This window comes from Herpailurus yagouaroundi, unplaced genomic scaffold (assembly GCF_014898765.1).
Source record: "Herpailurus yagouaroundi ecotype Mexico unplaced genomic scaffold, PumYag 162, whole genome shotgun sequence".
Taxonomy (NCBI): Eukaryota; Metazoa; Chordata; class Mammalia; order Carnivora; family Felidae; genus Herpailurus; species Herpailurus yagouaroundi.
The window spans coordinates 58,523,418-58,540,286 of record NW_024412403.1 but is presented as its reverse complement, the minus strand read 5'-3'; the positions used below and the strand labels follow the sequence as shown (position 1 = coordinate 58,540,286).

General features: G+C 37.3%; 1 protein-coding gene across 3 annotated transcripts in view; it reads right to left on the bottom strand.

Annotated features, from left to right (window-relative positions):
* NECTIN3 (nectin cell adhesion molecule 3) overlaps nt 1-16,408 on the bottom strand; it is a 127,936-nt gene extending 111,528 nt beyond the window's left edge. For all 3 annotated transcript variants that reach the window (XR_005793280.1, XM_040484444.1, XM_040484443.1), the window contains exon 1: nt 16,221-16,408. Coding sequence is in view for 2 of the 3 variants with exons in the window: in XM_040484444.1 (XP_040340378.1) it covers nt 16,221-16,380 (160 nt within the window). In the remaining variant the exon portion in view is untranslated. The remainder of the gene's footprint in view (nt 1-16,220) is intronic.
* Between the last annotated feature and the right edge of the window lie 461 nt (nt 16,409-16,869).

Sequence of the window (16,869 nt, the reverse complement as noted above, 5' to 3'; positions counted from 1 at the left end):
GTAAGAAAACAATTACCCAACAAAAGCAATATACATTCTGTGTAAGTATACATGGAATTATCAACACTGACCTAATGCTATTTCCAAAGACTGAAACCAGACACAAGTTCTTTAACACAGTGTAATTATGCTAAAAATCAAAAACTAAGGTAACTAAAATATCTTCATGTATCTAGTTAAGTAATAATTTTCAAAATAATCCAAGACTCAAAAAAAATCACATGGAAATTTTTTCATGTTTTAAACATTTATTTGCATACAATGCAGATAAAGTCATAATTAAAGGGAAAAATAGGCTCAAATGCATATATAAGAAAAAGAGAAAGGCTTCAAATCAATAATCTAACTATTCATCTCAAGAAATAGAAAAGAGATAGGAAATAAACTCTCCAAAAAAAGTCAAAGGAAATACGGACCAGGAAAATAATGAAATAGAAAACAAACATAAAATAGGATCAACAATGAATCAAAAGTGGGTTCTTTGGTAAGTCCTTATAATAAAACTGATAAACTCCTGGCAAGACTGATCCAGAAACCAAGACCACACAAATTACAAATAAAAGAAATGAAAAGGGGGGGAGGCGGCATTGCTACAGATCCTTCAGGTATTAAAAAAAGAATAAATAAAGGTAGTAAGAGGACATTAAGAAAAACTTCATGTCATTAGAATTGAAAGCAAGAAACTGACAAATCCCTAGAAAAACAGAATGAGTCAAAAGTGACACAGAAGATAGAAAATCTAAGTACCATAATTATTAAAAAATGGAATCTACAAATAAAAATCCTTCCCACAAAAAAATATTCCAGGCCCAGATGGCTTTACCTATGAATTCTACCCAACACTTAAAGAGAAAAATAATACCAATCTTAAACTCATACACAGGACAATAAAGGTGTAATACTTCTCAGTTTTTTTGAGCACACCATAACTTTGATACCAAAGTTTGGCAAGATCATAAGAAAGGAATATTCCAGGACAACTGATAAATATAGATGAAGAAAAAAAATAAAGAAAATAATAGTCACTTGAATCCAGTGATATAATAAAATATATAATTCATCAAAACTAAACCGTGATTATTCCAGAAACACAAAGATGGTTTAACATTTTTTAAATGTAATTCACCATTTTTTTCCTTAAAAAAAGGAAAAAAAATCCTCTAATCATCTCAAAATTAAGATATAGTATTTGATAAAAGTAAACACCATTTATGACAAAAATTCTTAGCAAACTAGGAATAGAAACTTTCCTAATCTGATAAAGATTCTATTAAAAAAAAAAAACTACAAGAATCATACTTAATTTTGAAATGTTGAACACTGTTTTACCTCTGAGATTAGGAATCAGACAATGATGCCTGCAATCACCACTTTAATTTAACATCATAGTGGAGCTATGATGCTCCAGAGCATATAAACAAAGGAAAAGAAAAAAAAAAGTATAAGGAATGAAAAAAAAACAGGCTTTCACTTTTTACAGATGGCATGACTCTGTAGATGAAAGATCCAAAAGATTTGACTAAGTATTAGAAATAAATGAAGTTAGCACAGTCTCTGGATGTAAGATCACGATACCTAAACTAAAGCATTAGATTTTATATGCCTGCAATTAGTAATATTTTAAAATATCATTTATAGTAATATCAAAAAACAAGTAACTTGAATCTTTAATTGAGTAGATTAAATGTAATAAAAAATTTATAGTGATGCAAGACCTAGACACAGAAAAAAAACAGAAAGTTTTATGGGAAATGTAGAGAAAACCTAGGTAAATAGCGAGATAAACCAGATTCACAGGTTGAAAGATTCAGTATAAAGACGTCTATTTAGCCCTACATTAATTCATACAGATTTAATGTACTCACAATAAAAAATCCCTATAGGTTTTTTGTGGCAATTGATAAGCTGCTACTAAAATTTATACAGAAAAGAAATGGACCAAGACTAGCCACATTAAACTTGAACAAATAGGTGGACTTACTCTACCCAACATCAAGATGATCTCACGGCTTGTGGGTTCAAGCCTTGCGTCAGGCTCTGTGCTGACAGCTCAGAGCCTGGAGCCTGCTTCGGATTCTGTGTCCCTCCCTCCCTCTCTCTGCACCTCCCCCCGCTCGTACTCTATCTCCCTCTTTCTCTCAAAAATAAATAAATGTTAAAATTCAAATAAACAAATAATAAAGCTATAATGAGATATTATGACTTTTTAAAAAAATTTTTTTTAACGTTTATTTTTGAGACCGAGAGAGACAGAGCATGAACGGGGGAGGGTCAGAGAGAGGGAGACACAGAATCTGAAACAGGCTCCAGGCTCTGAGCTGTCAGCACAGAGCCCGACGCAGGGCTCGAACTCACGGACCGCGAGATCATGACCTGAGCCCAAGTCGGCCGCTTAACCCACTGAGCCACCCAGGCGTCCCAAGATATTATGACATTTGTGCCAAGATAGCAAAGTGGACAAATGGAATGAAGAAGAGAGCCCCAAAATAAACCCAGGCATGGACAGCTGCTTGATTTATTATAAAGGCAGCACTGCACAATAGGTTCTTTCCAAAAACGGTGATGGTCAACTGGATAGTAAATGAAGAAAAAATATGGATCCTACCTAATAATCACAAAAAACAAATTCTAGATGAATCACAGTAAAGGCAAAATGATAAAACTCCTAGGGAAAATGTTTTCATGATAATGCACTAGAGAAAGATATTGTAAATAAGGCAAAGAATTAATTATAAAACAAAGATTGGTTTTGACTACCTGGATAATTATTAAAGAACTTCTGTTCATCTATAGACACCATCAATAGAGTGAAAAGACCAAAGTAGGAGAAGATATTTGTAATACATATTAGGGTTCATACGTAGCATACATTAACAAATCCAACAGATCCATAAAAAGACAAAAGACAATACAACTGAATAAAATGGGATAAAAACCAACGGGCATTTCACAAGAGGATATTCAAAACGGTGCAAATCCTTAGATCCCAACCATCAAGGAAATACAAACTACAATCACAATGTTATACCACTGCATACTGCTCAGAATGGTTAAGAAAAAGTACTGACATTACAAAGGGCTGGTGAAGACGTGGAGCAAATGAGTCTTATAAGCTACTGATTGGAAGTATAAATTGTTACTGTTTAGTAAACTTATTCAACAAAAACATGCATAAAATGAACCAGCAATTCTACCACCAAAAGAGAAATAAAATGATGTTCATGGTAGTATCATTCATAAAAGCCTCAAACTGAAAACATCCCAAATTTCTGTCCAACATTAAAACTGATAAATTATGGATGGTGACAGGACAGAATACTGCACAGTAGTGTTAAAAAAAATGTTACACGCAACAACATGAATTTCACAACATCAGCAAAAAAATATTATATAAAGTTAAAAAAAGAAAACAAATTTATGGAGTTAAAAGTCAGAATTGTGGTTATTGCTCAGGGAGACAGATGTGTGACTGGAAAGAGTGTGAGGGAGCTTCTAGAGTGCCAGTAAATTTATTTCTTGACCAGGGTGATGGTTTCACAGAGTTGCTAATTTTGTAACAGTTCACCTAACTGCACACTTACCATTAATACTTTTCTGTAAAAGTATGTCAATAAAAGGTTTTAATATTTCATCAATCAGTATCTCCAGCCTTGTTCAAACAAGCTCATACCTCACATCGTCTAATGCTGTGTTCACCTTTCACTCAAATCAAAGACAAATTACCATATGATTTCACTTATATGTGAAATCTAAAAAACAGAACAAACGAACTAACAGAAATAGAATCATGAATACAGAAAACAAAGTGGTGGTTGCCAAACATTAGGGGGTTGGAGGGAAGAGCAAAACTGGTGAAGGGGTTAAGAGGTATAAACTTCCAGTTATAAAATAAGTCATGAGGATGATAAGTATAGCACAGGGAACAAAAAAGCCAGTAATATTATAATAACATTGCATGGTGACAGATGGTAACTATACTTACGGTGGTAAGCACAGCCTAATGTATAGAACTGTCGAATCACTATGTCGTACACCTGAAACTAACAGAACACTGTCAACTATATGTCAATTTTTTTATAAAGCTTTCCTTCAACTTTCTGTAATGGACACCCATGGAAAGTATAGTCTCTTGTGCTATGGTAATAACAATATCCAATCTCTAAGAGCAGCAATGCCAGTCTAAGAGGCAAAGCTGTATATAACCTCCAGTGTCTCAAGAAGCAAAAAGCAATGACCTTGACATTATCTTGGCTGTGGTTCTGGGTATGGTTCTAGATGTCTAGCCTCCCTTGGGTCCTGATTTCCGTACGTGAACCACCTGGTATCTAACTGCCTCCCAAAGAACCCTTCCTAATGCCATCACATTGGGAGTTAGGGCTTCAATATCTCAATTTGGGGATGACAAGCATTCAGCCCATAACAACTGATACATTATTCTTCCCCCATCAAATTACTCTTTCTCTTTCCCAAGAGTGGGCCATACCTTACTACTTCTTCACCGTCCCCTCATTTGTTAACTTTTTGGAATTTGACCTCTCCTAACCACTTTTACTAAATTACTGGGTCATCCATGCACTCCTCTTAACTACTAAATATATTGGTCTATTTAGCAAGTAAGTTTTTTTTCCAGATGATTTCCCCTCTCCCTCCTTCTTATCCAATTAAAATACCTCAACCTTGACAATTTTTCCCAGTCCCCTGCCCACTTCTCTTTCCTTTCTTCCTTCTCTTCTCCCTCCTTCTCTCCTCCCCCTCTGCCTTCTCTCTAAAAATTCGTCTATTCCCAATATCTCAATCCTGGTAATTCCCAACTCCACATATTATTCCACCATCTCATAATAAATTTCCAACTACAGCTCTAAAATATTTCCCTAAGGCACTTGTACCCCAATGTTTATAGCAGCACTCTCAACAATAGCCAAATTGTGGGAAAAGCCTAAATGTCCATCAACTGATGAATGGATAAAGAAATTGTGGTTTATATACACAATGGAGTACTATGTGGCAATGAGAAAGAATGAAATATGGCCCTTTGTAGCAACATGGATGGAACTAGAGAGTGTTATGCTAAGTGAAATAAACCATACAGAGAAAGACAGATACCGTATGTTTTCACTCTTATGTGGATCCTGAGAAACTTAACAGAAACCCATGGGGGAGGGGAAGGGAAAAAAAATGAGGTTAGAGTGGGAGAGAACCAAAAAATGAGGTTAGAGTGGGAGAGAACCAAAGCATAAGAGACTCTTAAAAACTGAGAACTGAGGGTTGATGGGGGGGTGGAAGGGAGGGAAGGGTAGGTGATGGGCATTGAAGAGGGCATCTTTTGGGATAAGCACTGGGTGTTGTATGGAAACCAATCTGACAATAAATTTCATACATTAAAAAAATTAAAAAATAAAAAAAATAAAATATGTCCCAAAGATACCGCAATTTAATTGCCTCCAAAATGTTACTGGACTAAAACTAATCAATACCTTTACCATACTTTTCTAGCCATTCAAAAGAGAAGCATTAAGTTCAGATCCAACTCTTCCTTTCTCACCCACTATGATATCCAAACACTAGGTAATCTACTCAGATCCATCACTCCATTCAAGCCTTCTACCAAAATGCTATTTGTCTTCACAACCTTCTCTTCCATGAACGATTATAATGGCTATTCCTTTTTGTCTCTCATATCTCCAATATATCTTATACACTGCGATCAGAACAATACAACATCCTCAAATCAGACAGATTCAGTAGTTACTTGCCTTCAAAAGCTCCTCACTGCCTACCATACACCTTCTCCTCAGCATCAGTCAAGTATTTAAAAATCTATGACTTTCCTACAAAAAGCTCATGCTTGAACCACAGGGGAACATTCCTTCCACAGAATTCTCAGTCCAGTGATCTTTTCAGCCTGGAATGCCCTCTTTCTCTTTGAATTTCCCTCACAAATGGAAATCTAAATTCTTCCCTCAAGGTTCAGCTACAAAATTAGGCCTTCTATTAAGTCTTCTTCCATTGCCAGTAAAACTGCTCCTTCTTCTATAATCCCACAATACTTTTATATTTCTAATATAAGACAATTCACTTTCCCTTGCATTATTGTTAGTTGTATTTATAAAGCACAATATTGTGCAGTTTAAGGAGTTCATTTAATTTTCACAGCAACTCTGTGAATGAAGTACTTAGCCAATTTTTTAGGGATGAAACAGGCAGAGAGGCTAAGTAACTGGACTTAACATACACACACACACACACACACTACTAATTCCAAATCTCCTAACAATGAAAAGTTACATTTATTAAGTGCAAAGACTCCAAGGCCCCTTGCATAGCCCTTTCTGTGTAACAGATCCTTTGTGTTTTAATATAACCCTGTTTTACTTGTCTGAATTTAATCCATTCTTGAAGACACAACTCAAAAGTTTCGTCTCCTCTACTTAGCTTTCCTTGACTCTTCCAGGTCTTACTGATCTTTCTTTTAGGCTGTACCATACTACTTGCAACGTTTTTACAAACACCTTTTTTGTATATATTTTAACATACAGTTAGTCTTACCAATAGGTCTATAAACTTGGGACCAACCACCATGTCTTATTTCACTGTGATATCTTCTAACCACCTAGCTCTCAGTTGGTGTTGTTTTACCTATTTTCTGATTGACGCTCAGTCCCCAATTTATCCCCTGCTCCAATTCTAAGTCCTTTAGTTTTTGCATTATAGGTATGGATCAACTATTGTGACTAACTAAAAAATATATTTTAACAGTAATTATTACTCAACCGACTCACAGGTCACGTAAGTATTTTAATCATCTGATGGAAGAAAAATCAAGAGCGATTATTTTAGATGACTGTAGAGGGCAGCAAAGCAATAGTAGTATCCTCAAAGATCTGCATTTTTCTTAGGCAATTTCAGAGTTGTTTTTATATTTTAGCAGATGTTGTTAGGATTCAAACTTTTACAAAGCAAGAGACTTTTTTTGCATGCTCTATACAAATTTCACCAACTACTTATATATTTAAACATTTTCACAATCAATATAACAAAACTGTGTCAATGTCCAGATCCTTTTATACACATACGGAAAAATAAGTTTGATAAGCAATGCATGGCTTCAAAATAGCCACCAAAAATTGCTAACTCTTACGAATCTAAAATTTGAAATGGTTTTCACAATCTTAAATGTGGAAAAGAATGTCAATAGTTAACCAGTCTTATTTCTTCCTAAGAATAAGTGTCTTCATTAGTGTTATTAATTCTGGCCTTGATATGCCTTCTTTTATTATTCAAAATCAGTCCAGTAACCATAGAAGCTATACCAGCTTTAAAAGAAAAAATAAATAAATCTTTGACATTGTACTAGTGTACAACAAAGAGAAGTAACAATTTGAAAGAGAATAGGAATTCCTTACCATTATACTTCAATATTAAGGTTCATTCTGGTTTTCAGATGAACTAGCCAAAGCCGTATAAAATAATCACAGATTTATAATCATATACTTACAATGCTTATAGGAATGGAGAGGCTACTATAAAAGTTGACAGTCAATACAAGCAGATTATTTGAACATGTTACTCAAGGTTTTTGTTCGTGGTAATTTTTTATCTCTTAACTTTAACAAGCAGAAATCTGAGGTTCAGAACAGCTGCTAGAGACATTAACATATGCAGACTCATGGTTTAGTGAAAAATGCTATGATGTTCTAGCCCTATGTCCGTAATGAGAAGGATAAAACTGTAGTTAAGTACCTTTTCCCACTTGAATCTCTTCAATAAAAAATAAATAAAATAGAGAAGCTTTTAAAAATTTTGCATTTAAAATAAAGTAACCAGGGTATCCCTAAGGACATTTAAAAACTAGACAGTTTAATGGTGTGACTTAGCCAATATTTAAATTGAACTTCTAGCCATGAATGATTATCTCTAATCTGAATCAAATTAGAAGGGAATTTGGAGTTCATAATGACAGGACACTTATGAAATGAATCTTAACCTAGCCCACAGTAGCTAAGACTAAATTAGAAATCATATTAATAAGTTTCAAAACAGCCTAAGATAATCTAGTAATAATGACAATCATGTCTATCATGGATAACACATAGAAATAGTTACTATATGAATATGATTGTGAACCACAGTTCACCAATACTACTATTTCATTAACATTTTTGGTTTTCCTCTAAAGTGAAGACATTAGAAGGGTCAAGCACAGGGTCATGTGGGTGGCTCAGTCGGTTGAGCGTCAGACTTCAGCTCAGGTCATGATCTCATGGCTCATGAGTTCAAGTCCCAAGTCAGGCTCTGTGCTGACAGCTCAAAGCCTGGAGCCTGATTCAGATTCTGTGACTCCCTCTCTCTCTCTGCCCCTCCCCTGCTTGCACTCTGTCTCTCTCAAAAATAAATAAACATTAAAAAAAAAAAAGGCATCAAGCACATTGCTAATTGTATACAATGTTCTCAACACTGAGTTGGAGTCTTAGTTGTATGCACCTATATTTATAATTGCCTCTTGGTTTTTTCAGGTCCTTCCCAATAACAACACTGACATATTTCCATTACAAAACAGATTAGGTATCTTAATCTTACACTTTATTTTGAAAATTCAAATTCAGGGTGAGATGTGATATACACAAAGTGAGGCATGTCACACATAAGCTGTTTAAACTACATATGCCCTGAGATAAATAATGCACAGCTGATTTTACAATACCAAAGGAAAAAAACTGTATTCCTCCTAGAAGATCAATTTTGCAAACATCTCAATTCAAAATGGGTAAGACAATGGGGAATAAAGACACAAACCTAAAGACAGCAAAAACGAATTTTTAGAAAAAAAGAAAAGCCAATGAAGAACTATCTCATCAAGCAACATCTTTAAAACCTACCAACCTCTTCTAGCTTATTAGACAATATGTATGTATTCACTCCCCCCCATCTAGGAAAGTAGGAATAGGACTGTCAAAATAGGAATAATATCAAATATACAAATCCCTCTAGGGATATACTTCTGAGTGTGTTCTGTACAACATAGCTTCTGCAATGTAACAGGTGTTACACAAAAAAGATTTTTTTTAATTAGTTTGTAAAACAGTATATTTTATGGAATAATTTTTTTAAGCTATTAGTATATTAATGCATATAGTGACTTTACATAAGCGGGTTATATAGCTGGGTTTTTTTTCCATTCCCAAGTCTATTTAACCACAGTATTTTATCCCAGAAACATATCTTCTGAGACTTGAATTCAACAGAAACACTTTGGCAAACGTTGCTCTAAACCTAAAAACATGAAGGAAAAAAAAAAAAGTGAATAGAATGTGTGTGCTTTTTCCTCTAATGACCACATGTCACATTATTAAACACAAAAGAGGGTAGGCGTCCAGGGACTAAGGAATGAAAGATATCTAGGATCAGATAAGAAATAAAATCAAGTTCACAAAAGTTTCATAGTTACTTATTACAGCTATTATTCTATTTTATTTCATTATTTTACTTCAATATGGAAGATGAAATCCTAACCAAGTATTCTCTTCATGCCAATTATGTTACAGCAAATTTGGTCAATTCCTTAAACAGTTATTAATGGGCAAAAAAGCAAATGTTAATAAAATCTATATAGTTTGAAAAATAATCTTTGTTTATTACAATACTTGTTATGATACATACAATGAAGCATGAGGCAAGATCTCTACTGCAAAGAGCACACATTACAAAACAACTTAAAATTAAATACTACATAACAAATGTAAGAGTAACTAGAAAGAAGAAAAGCTCACTTTAGTCAAGAAGTGGTGAGGGAAGGCTTCACAGAGAAAACTGATCTTAAACCAGCTATTTCAGAATTTCACTAGGTAGGCAGGAAGAGTAATATTATTTTAGGCCTTATGAGTAAGGACCAGGGACAGGCATTACCTACTTCAGAGACACATATAGTTTAGGCCTGCACTGTCCAATATGGTAGCCTCCAGCCACATGTGACTACTGAGCACATCAAATACAGCTAGTTTAAATAACAATCTGTAAGTTAAAATACATACCAAATTTCAAAGACTTAACTAGGAAGGAAAATGTAAAACATCTCAATTTTTTAGTATCAAATGCACAGTGAAATGATATTTTGGTTATACTGTGTTAAATAAAATACATGATTAAGGTTAATTTCACCTGTTCCTTTTACTATTTCTAATGTGGCATAAGGATAACTTAAAATTCTGTGTATGGCTCATATTTCTACTGGACAGTGCTAGTTTAAATTTGACTTTGCTATTAAACTCCTGAAATAAAGAAATTTGAGTGCCTACTATATGCCAAGCACTTCTGATACATTAGTGAACAAAAGAGTGGAATATTTCTTTCACAAGAAGAACCACATCTGGTCAAATCATAAATTTAAATGTTGTAATAAAGAGCACTCATCAAGGGAAGAGAGAATCATCTGAAGATGTCTCTCAAACTACAAATGTCCCAATCCCCAGGCTCTACTCCCCACCCCTCTTGCAAAAATGGTCAATCCAGTAAACCCACAGTGGAGCCTGTTTGAATGTTACTTGAAAAAGATTCCCTAGTAACTAAGATTTGAACCCAACTGCACACCCTACTTCTGCTGACCCTGGCTAGCTGAGAACAGTGATTTATAGCACCGCCTTTCCTTTTAACTTTATTTCTTCTGAATAACCCTAAGCTGAGAGCTTAAAAAGCCTCCACTCAGTGCAAAGCTAACCTATTTAAAATAAGAACAAGTTTGATTTCTCTAAGCCATTAAAGTTCAAGGAAATCAAAGTTTTTAAAAAAATACTTTCCTATCTATAGATCCACAGGTATAATTTACTATCTTACACCTACAAAATAATCATCTGAAGTGCTGAAAGACATACTGCCAATTCTTAGCCACTTAATCCAGTTATGAGATGGCATATTTTTACACATGCCTCAAATTCCAGTTTATGAATATCTACACAATGCAACAGGTAGTTCTCTCCTACTCATCTTAATTAGCAGAATGAATGTTGGGCAGTAAATAGGACTACAAGAAAAACAATCACCCTGTATGCTATATGAAAGAGAATACGTAAAATTGAGATTAAGTATGCAATACAAGATCGTTTCTAAAACAGTGTAGTACTATTATAAACTAGTACTAAAAATAGTATAGCATGAGTATAAAATAGACTACAGTACCTGCAATATGGCTGTTTCCAAAGTCATAAGGGGAAGCTCTCACTAAAGTTTTAAATGAATTATCTATAGTATAATAATTGAGTCATTTAGGAAAAAAATTAAGGCTCACCCTTGATAAAGAGTCAGGATAAATTTTATTTAAATAAATTATTAAATGTCAGAACCTAGTATAAAAATAGAAATCTTGGGGTGCCTGGGTGGCTCAGTCCATTAGGCATCCGACTCTCGATTTCAGCTCAGGTCATTATCTCATGGTTCCTGGGCCTCCTTGGGATTCTCTCTCTGTCCCTCCCCCATAAGTGCTCGCTCTTTCACTCTCTCAAAATAAATAAACTTAAAAAAAAAATAGAAATCTTAAGTTTTATGAAATTCAGGAAAGGATACATAGTCAAGACTTTAAAAAATTTTAGATAAAAATACAAAAGGTAATCAAAAGTATGACATTTATGGTACTTACATTTTTGGACCTGAATGCTTGGAACATAAAATCATCTTTAATAATCATTCTATTACTAACTTAAGGATTGATTTTATCCTAAATTTATATATTAATAGCCATTATTAATTAAATGCCACATCTTTCACAAACTAGTTAGTCCTTACTATGAACTGTTATAAGGACTTTAATGGATTATAGAATATGCTATAACAATATGCTATTTACTCTAATTTTAAAGGGGCAAATCACAAAATGTCAAAATACTCTATTTTTTAACAAAGGTATCCTAGCCAGCTTCTCTTCAGTAATTTTCAAATAATAGGCAAGAAGTCCTAAGTTTAACTTCTTAACTATACAAACGCAAAATGCCCATTAGAGTTCCTGAATCACTAAATTAAATATATTTAAGCATAATGAAATAAACAAGACAGTAAATACACACATGCACACACAAATATAAAATTGCCCAGCTTTTTCCAGTTCCTATTTCTGATGCTATGGCTAAATACAAGAAAGGAAGATCTGGGGTTTTTTGCTTACTTTTAAATTTGGTTCACTTTCCAATTATATCTGCTAAGAATGCGGAAAGATTTATATGGGCAGTACATATTATAGGCTCCAACCTGATACTATCAGTAACTTGATAAGGTAGAAGCTTACTTGTGACACTTTTCTCCAACTCTACATTTTCAATACATTCCAAGTGACCTTAGGGAACTGCCAAATCTTAAAATGCATTCCCCATCATCAAGGGAAGATTCAACTTGGTTCCATACAATTACAAAAGTTAATTTCACTGTATCCTCATATTCTAAGAACTGGTCTTCTGAATATTTATCTGAAACAAATTTAACAAATATTTAAAGAGCACTGACTGCGCTACACATTCAAAAAAAAAAAAAGCTGTAAAGTGCAAATAGATTAAGTTAATTACCTTGAAAACTCAATTCAAGACATTAGGGTAGAACTGAAGAATGGCAAATACCAGGCAAGTTAGTTTATAATGTGCAATGCTACTAACACTTGAATGTTTGCCATATTCCATGCACTGTTTTATTATTTTATTCTTTGACTTAGTTCTCTCAACAACTCTACACACAAGGTGATATCTTTTTTTTTTTTTTTAAGATGAGGTTAAATAGCTTGCCAACAATTCACAAAGCTATTAAGTGGCAACCTGTTTTTCAGAATCAAACTGCCCATTTAGTATTTAAACAATAAAGATCAGAAAGAGACAGGAACAAACTTCTACCACCTACCACAATGTCTAATCCCACTAAGATCTGCCTCACTGATTTTAAAAAGTAATTTTACTTCTCACAATTCACATTTATCTTTACCTAACACGTTTGGAATCCCTCTTCTGGGCAACCCCACAGTACCTCATGCAGATCTCTATCATAAACACTTGACTGTCCTATAATCAACAATTGTCTTCATGTCTATCACAATGCTGTAAGCTCCTTGAAGCCAGAACTCTGCCTTATTCATGCTTTATGTCCCCAAGTGCCTATCAAGTGCCAGGAATACAGGAAGTACTGAAAGTGCTGTTCAAGATTCAATTTAATAATAGATCTTCTTTATCGTCATTTATCATTAAATAAAACCTTGATGAAAATGTAAAGTCATGGAATCCTAGATTCAAATAGGAATGGACAAAGACCAAACAGGCTTTATTATCTCCTTCATTGATACCATACCCCTGCTAACAGTCTCTACCTTTCAAGAAGAATGTTGGAAGGAAAGTGAGATAAACCTGATCACATATGAACTGAATATTGCTATCATAAAGAAATATAGCTGAAACTAATTTAACACTGTGTGTTAACTACACTTCAATTAAAAAAAAAAGAAATATGGAATTCTAGAAAAATGGGATTTAAATAAATGGGACTTATCAAGTACTTGATGTTGTAAATCTAGTCCCCTTGACCTTTATACCTAAGAATTTCTCAGGCTTAAAAAACAAAACAAACAAACAAAAAAACCCCAGAGTTTGTAAACCTGTAAAATTCTCACTTTAAAAGTTCAGTTCTTCCAATAAGACAGATAGTATACACCCTCAAAACAGCAAATATATGTAATTTTTTACACCTTTCAGAATATCAAATCTACCAGTTACAAGGGTTTTGTTTTAGCACATGAACAGGACATAAAAATTATCTTGTACTAATAGATGACATTGCAGATGTTGAGCATAGTTAAGGTCATGCTACATGTGAGCAGCATATCCAAAAAAGCAGCAAAAAGAAAAAAAACTGTACGTGTCAAACAAGTAAAATATTCTGATTAACAAATCATCAGATAATCGCCCCTTTAAAGCCTAAAAATCTTTTCAATTCTAAAACTGACTACTCAAACATTAGTACACGCAAAACCTTGTAAGGAGTGCTACGAATGTCAAATCAACAAATAGGTTACATGAAGACAATTCTACTTCCATACTTACTAAGCACCCATAAGTCAGGACAACTGTGCCCTACTCAAAGACTGAATTCTAAAATAGAGAGAGGTTGATGGAAAAAAAAAAAAAAAAAACTTGTCATAAGGGTTCACAAATTAGGGTGTTATTAACACTACAAGCCAGAAAAGGAAGCTCTTTAAAAGAACAGTGCACAGAAACACAAACCTAGTGCCTGTCTCTACAACTACCAGCAAAATTGACTCTAAAAACTTGAATTTACACCTGCTCTAAATCACAGTCCATTTGCCTATACTGCTTGAATTTTTAGGACCTTAAATAAAAATATCAAGCCCCTCCAATAGCACATCACCAAAAAGGATTTAAAGAAAAACACACCTTTCTTCTGCATGAAAACCGTGTGTTCCTTCAAAAGTAATCAGCCCTTGTACAAGCCCTTGAACAAGCACTATGAAATTATTATTCAAATTCAGTATCTTTGGTTATACGCACATGTCACCTAGTTTCAGTCTTCTATAAGGCTTTGCTTAGCAAGATAAGCCTTTATTAGAGGTACAAATAATATTCACTTAGTCCTTAACACAATCTAAATCAGGATAGTAAACTGTTAACACCCCCTCCAACTTTTCTCCCACTCAACTGGAATCCACCATCTTCTCTAATGGCAAAGAACAGTATACAAATTCAACGTAGAATCTTGCATCAATTTACAGAGGTAGCAGCATTAAGAATTGTGTTGTGGAACCAAACAGCTGGGGAGTGGAGATACAGAAACAATGCAGATTAGATAACAAGCCACTTATCAGGCTATACCCTGTAAATCAGAAACTTTCATTACCGTGCTTGAAACGCGGTGGTGAATTGGTAGAGGAGATTCTCAGCCTATAAGGGGCACTCAATCTCTTGAAAACTCTGCCTCCCCTCATAAACCAACTACCCTGACACACCTCCCGGAACAGGACTCTCTTTCTTCTAAATCACACCATCCCAGAAATCCGCACACATCTCTCCTTTTAATAAACACTAATGAAACTTCTGGTTTCATTTACAATCCCACTAAACAGATCCAACAGCAGCCTTATGTACCAATAGAAATGTCTTAGCTACACTAATCTTTGCGCAAGCGTTAAGTTTTGCTTCACCTTCCTCACCAAGTTGAGTGTTCGAATGAATAACTTCCTGCAGTATTTCGGTATTACCAAAAGCCAAAGCTAATCCCCCCAAACTGGTGTGGCCTCACGTTCCCAAATCACCGCCTTCCATTAATGATCACTTAGTCCATCTCTCTTGCATGAGGCGCCAGATTTTTTTTTTTTTTTTACAGGATCCTTATAACAAGTGGATTTCTAGTCTCGGATACCTAGGAACAGAATTTACAGAGACTAGCCCCCAAATGTGATAGGAAAACTGTAACATAAAATGAGGGGACGAGGCGTGGGGTCTGTTTTAATCTGAACAGCCAGAGCACAATCGATGCAATCAGGTATTTAACACACAAATCGAAGTCCTGAGGACAAACAGCGTTCGCTATAATAAACATGGACAGTGTGAGAGACGTCCCATAAACTGGAAGGCAGCGACGGGCTCAATGCAAAGCGATCCAGAGGCTGCCGGGGCAGAACCGGGCCGGAGGACGGAAGAGAACTGTAAGGAATGCTGCAGGGTGGGCTAACATGGTGCCTTCTCCAGAGCGGGAGGCCAGGAGGGGTTGGGAGCCTACGGCTTCATCCCGTCGGGCTCTGGTCCCTGGAGGTATCTGGACTCACAGCTCAAGTTTCACCAGGGAAAAAAGGAGGCGGCAAACGTGCAGCCCGGCACCTTCGCCCCAGCCCAGAAGTCCGCGCTCTCGACTTCCTCCGCGAATGAGCGAGGAGGTAACGGTTCCCGGAGCAAACATGAAGGAGCTCCCCGCGCACCCAGCACTCGGCATCGGGCAGCGGCGAGCGGGGGAGGGGAGCGGCCGGCCGGCCGGCCGCCCGGCGCAGCACTCGCCGGCCCCGGCCCTTCCCGGGCCTCGCCCCGGGCGCGGCGAAAAGTTTCCAGCCAAAGTCCACGGCACCCTCTAGCGCAGTCAACCGCCGAGCACAACCGCCTTACCGCCCCGGAGGGCGGCCCGCGCCGGCCGGCGGTGGAGCCGGGACCCTCGGTCGCGCCTCCCTCAGCCCGCGCCGGCCGCCGAGGTTCACCTACCACAGAGCCGGGAGAAGAGCAGCAGCGGGAAGAGCAGCAGCAGTAGCGGCGGCGGCGTCGGGGGTGGCAGCAAGAGCCCGGCCCCGGGGGGAGAAGCGGAGGAAAGTTGTGCTTTGCCGCCTCCGGGACACAGCGGGGCCGGCCCCGGGGTCCGCGCCATCCCCCACCCTCCCCCCGGCCCTCTCGCTCGCCCGCCCCCCCTGCTCCCCCGGCCCCGGCGCCTTAGGCTCTGGGCGGCGGCAGCAGCGGCCGCGGCGGCAACGGCGGCGGCGGAAGGTCCGGCGCGCGCGTCCCCAACTCCCAGTTCTCGAGCCGTCGCCACCGGCTGACACTCAGCCGAGCGCTCGCGGCTGCCTCGACTCTGCCTTCGCCGACGCCACTGCCTAGGCTGAGGCGGGAGCCGCCCGCCGCTGCCGCCGCCGCCGCCACTCCCCTCCCCCCGGCACCCGCCCGCCTCGAACTCCTGGGAACTCGGAACGCACCACCCCGCCCCGCACGGGAGGGGGAGAGGAAGCCGACCCTCAGAGCCGGCGCTGGGACTCTCCCGCCCTCCCTGCACAACTCCAGCTCCCGTCTGATCGCCGACTGCAAGCCGCGTCTCCTCCCACCCCGCCCTCCTACACACGCTCCTCCCCCTTCAAAAAAAAAA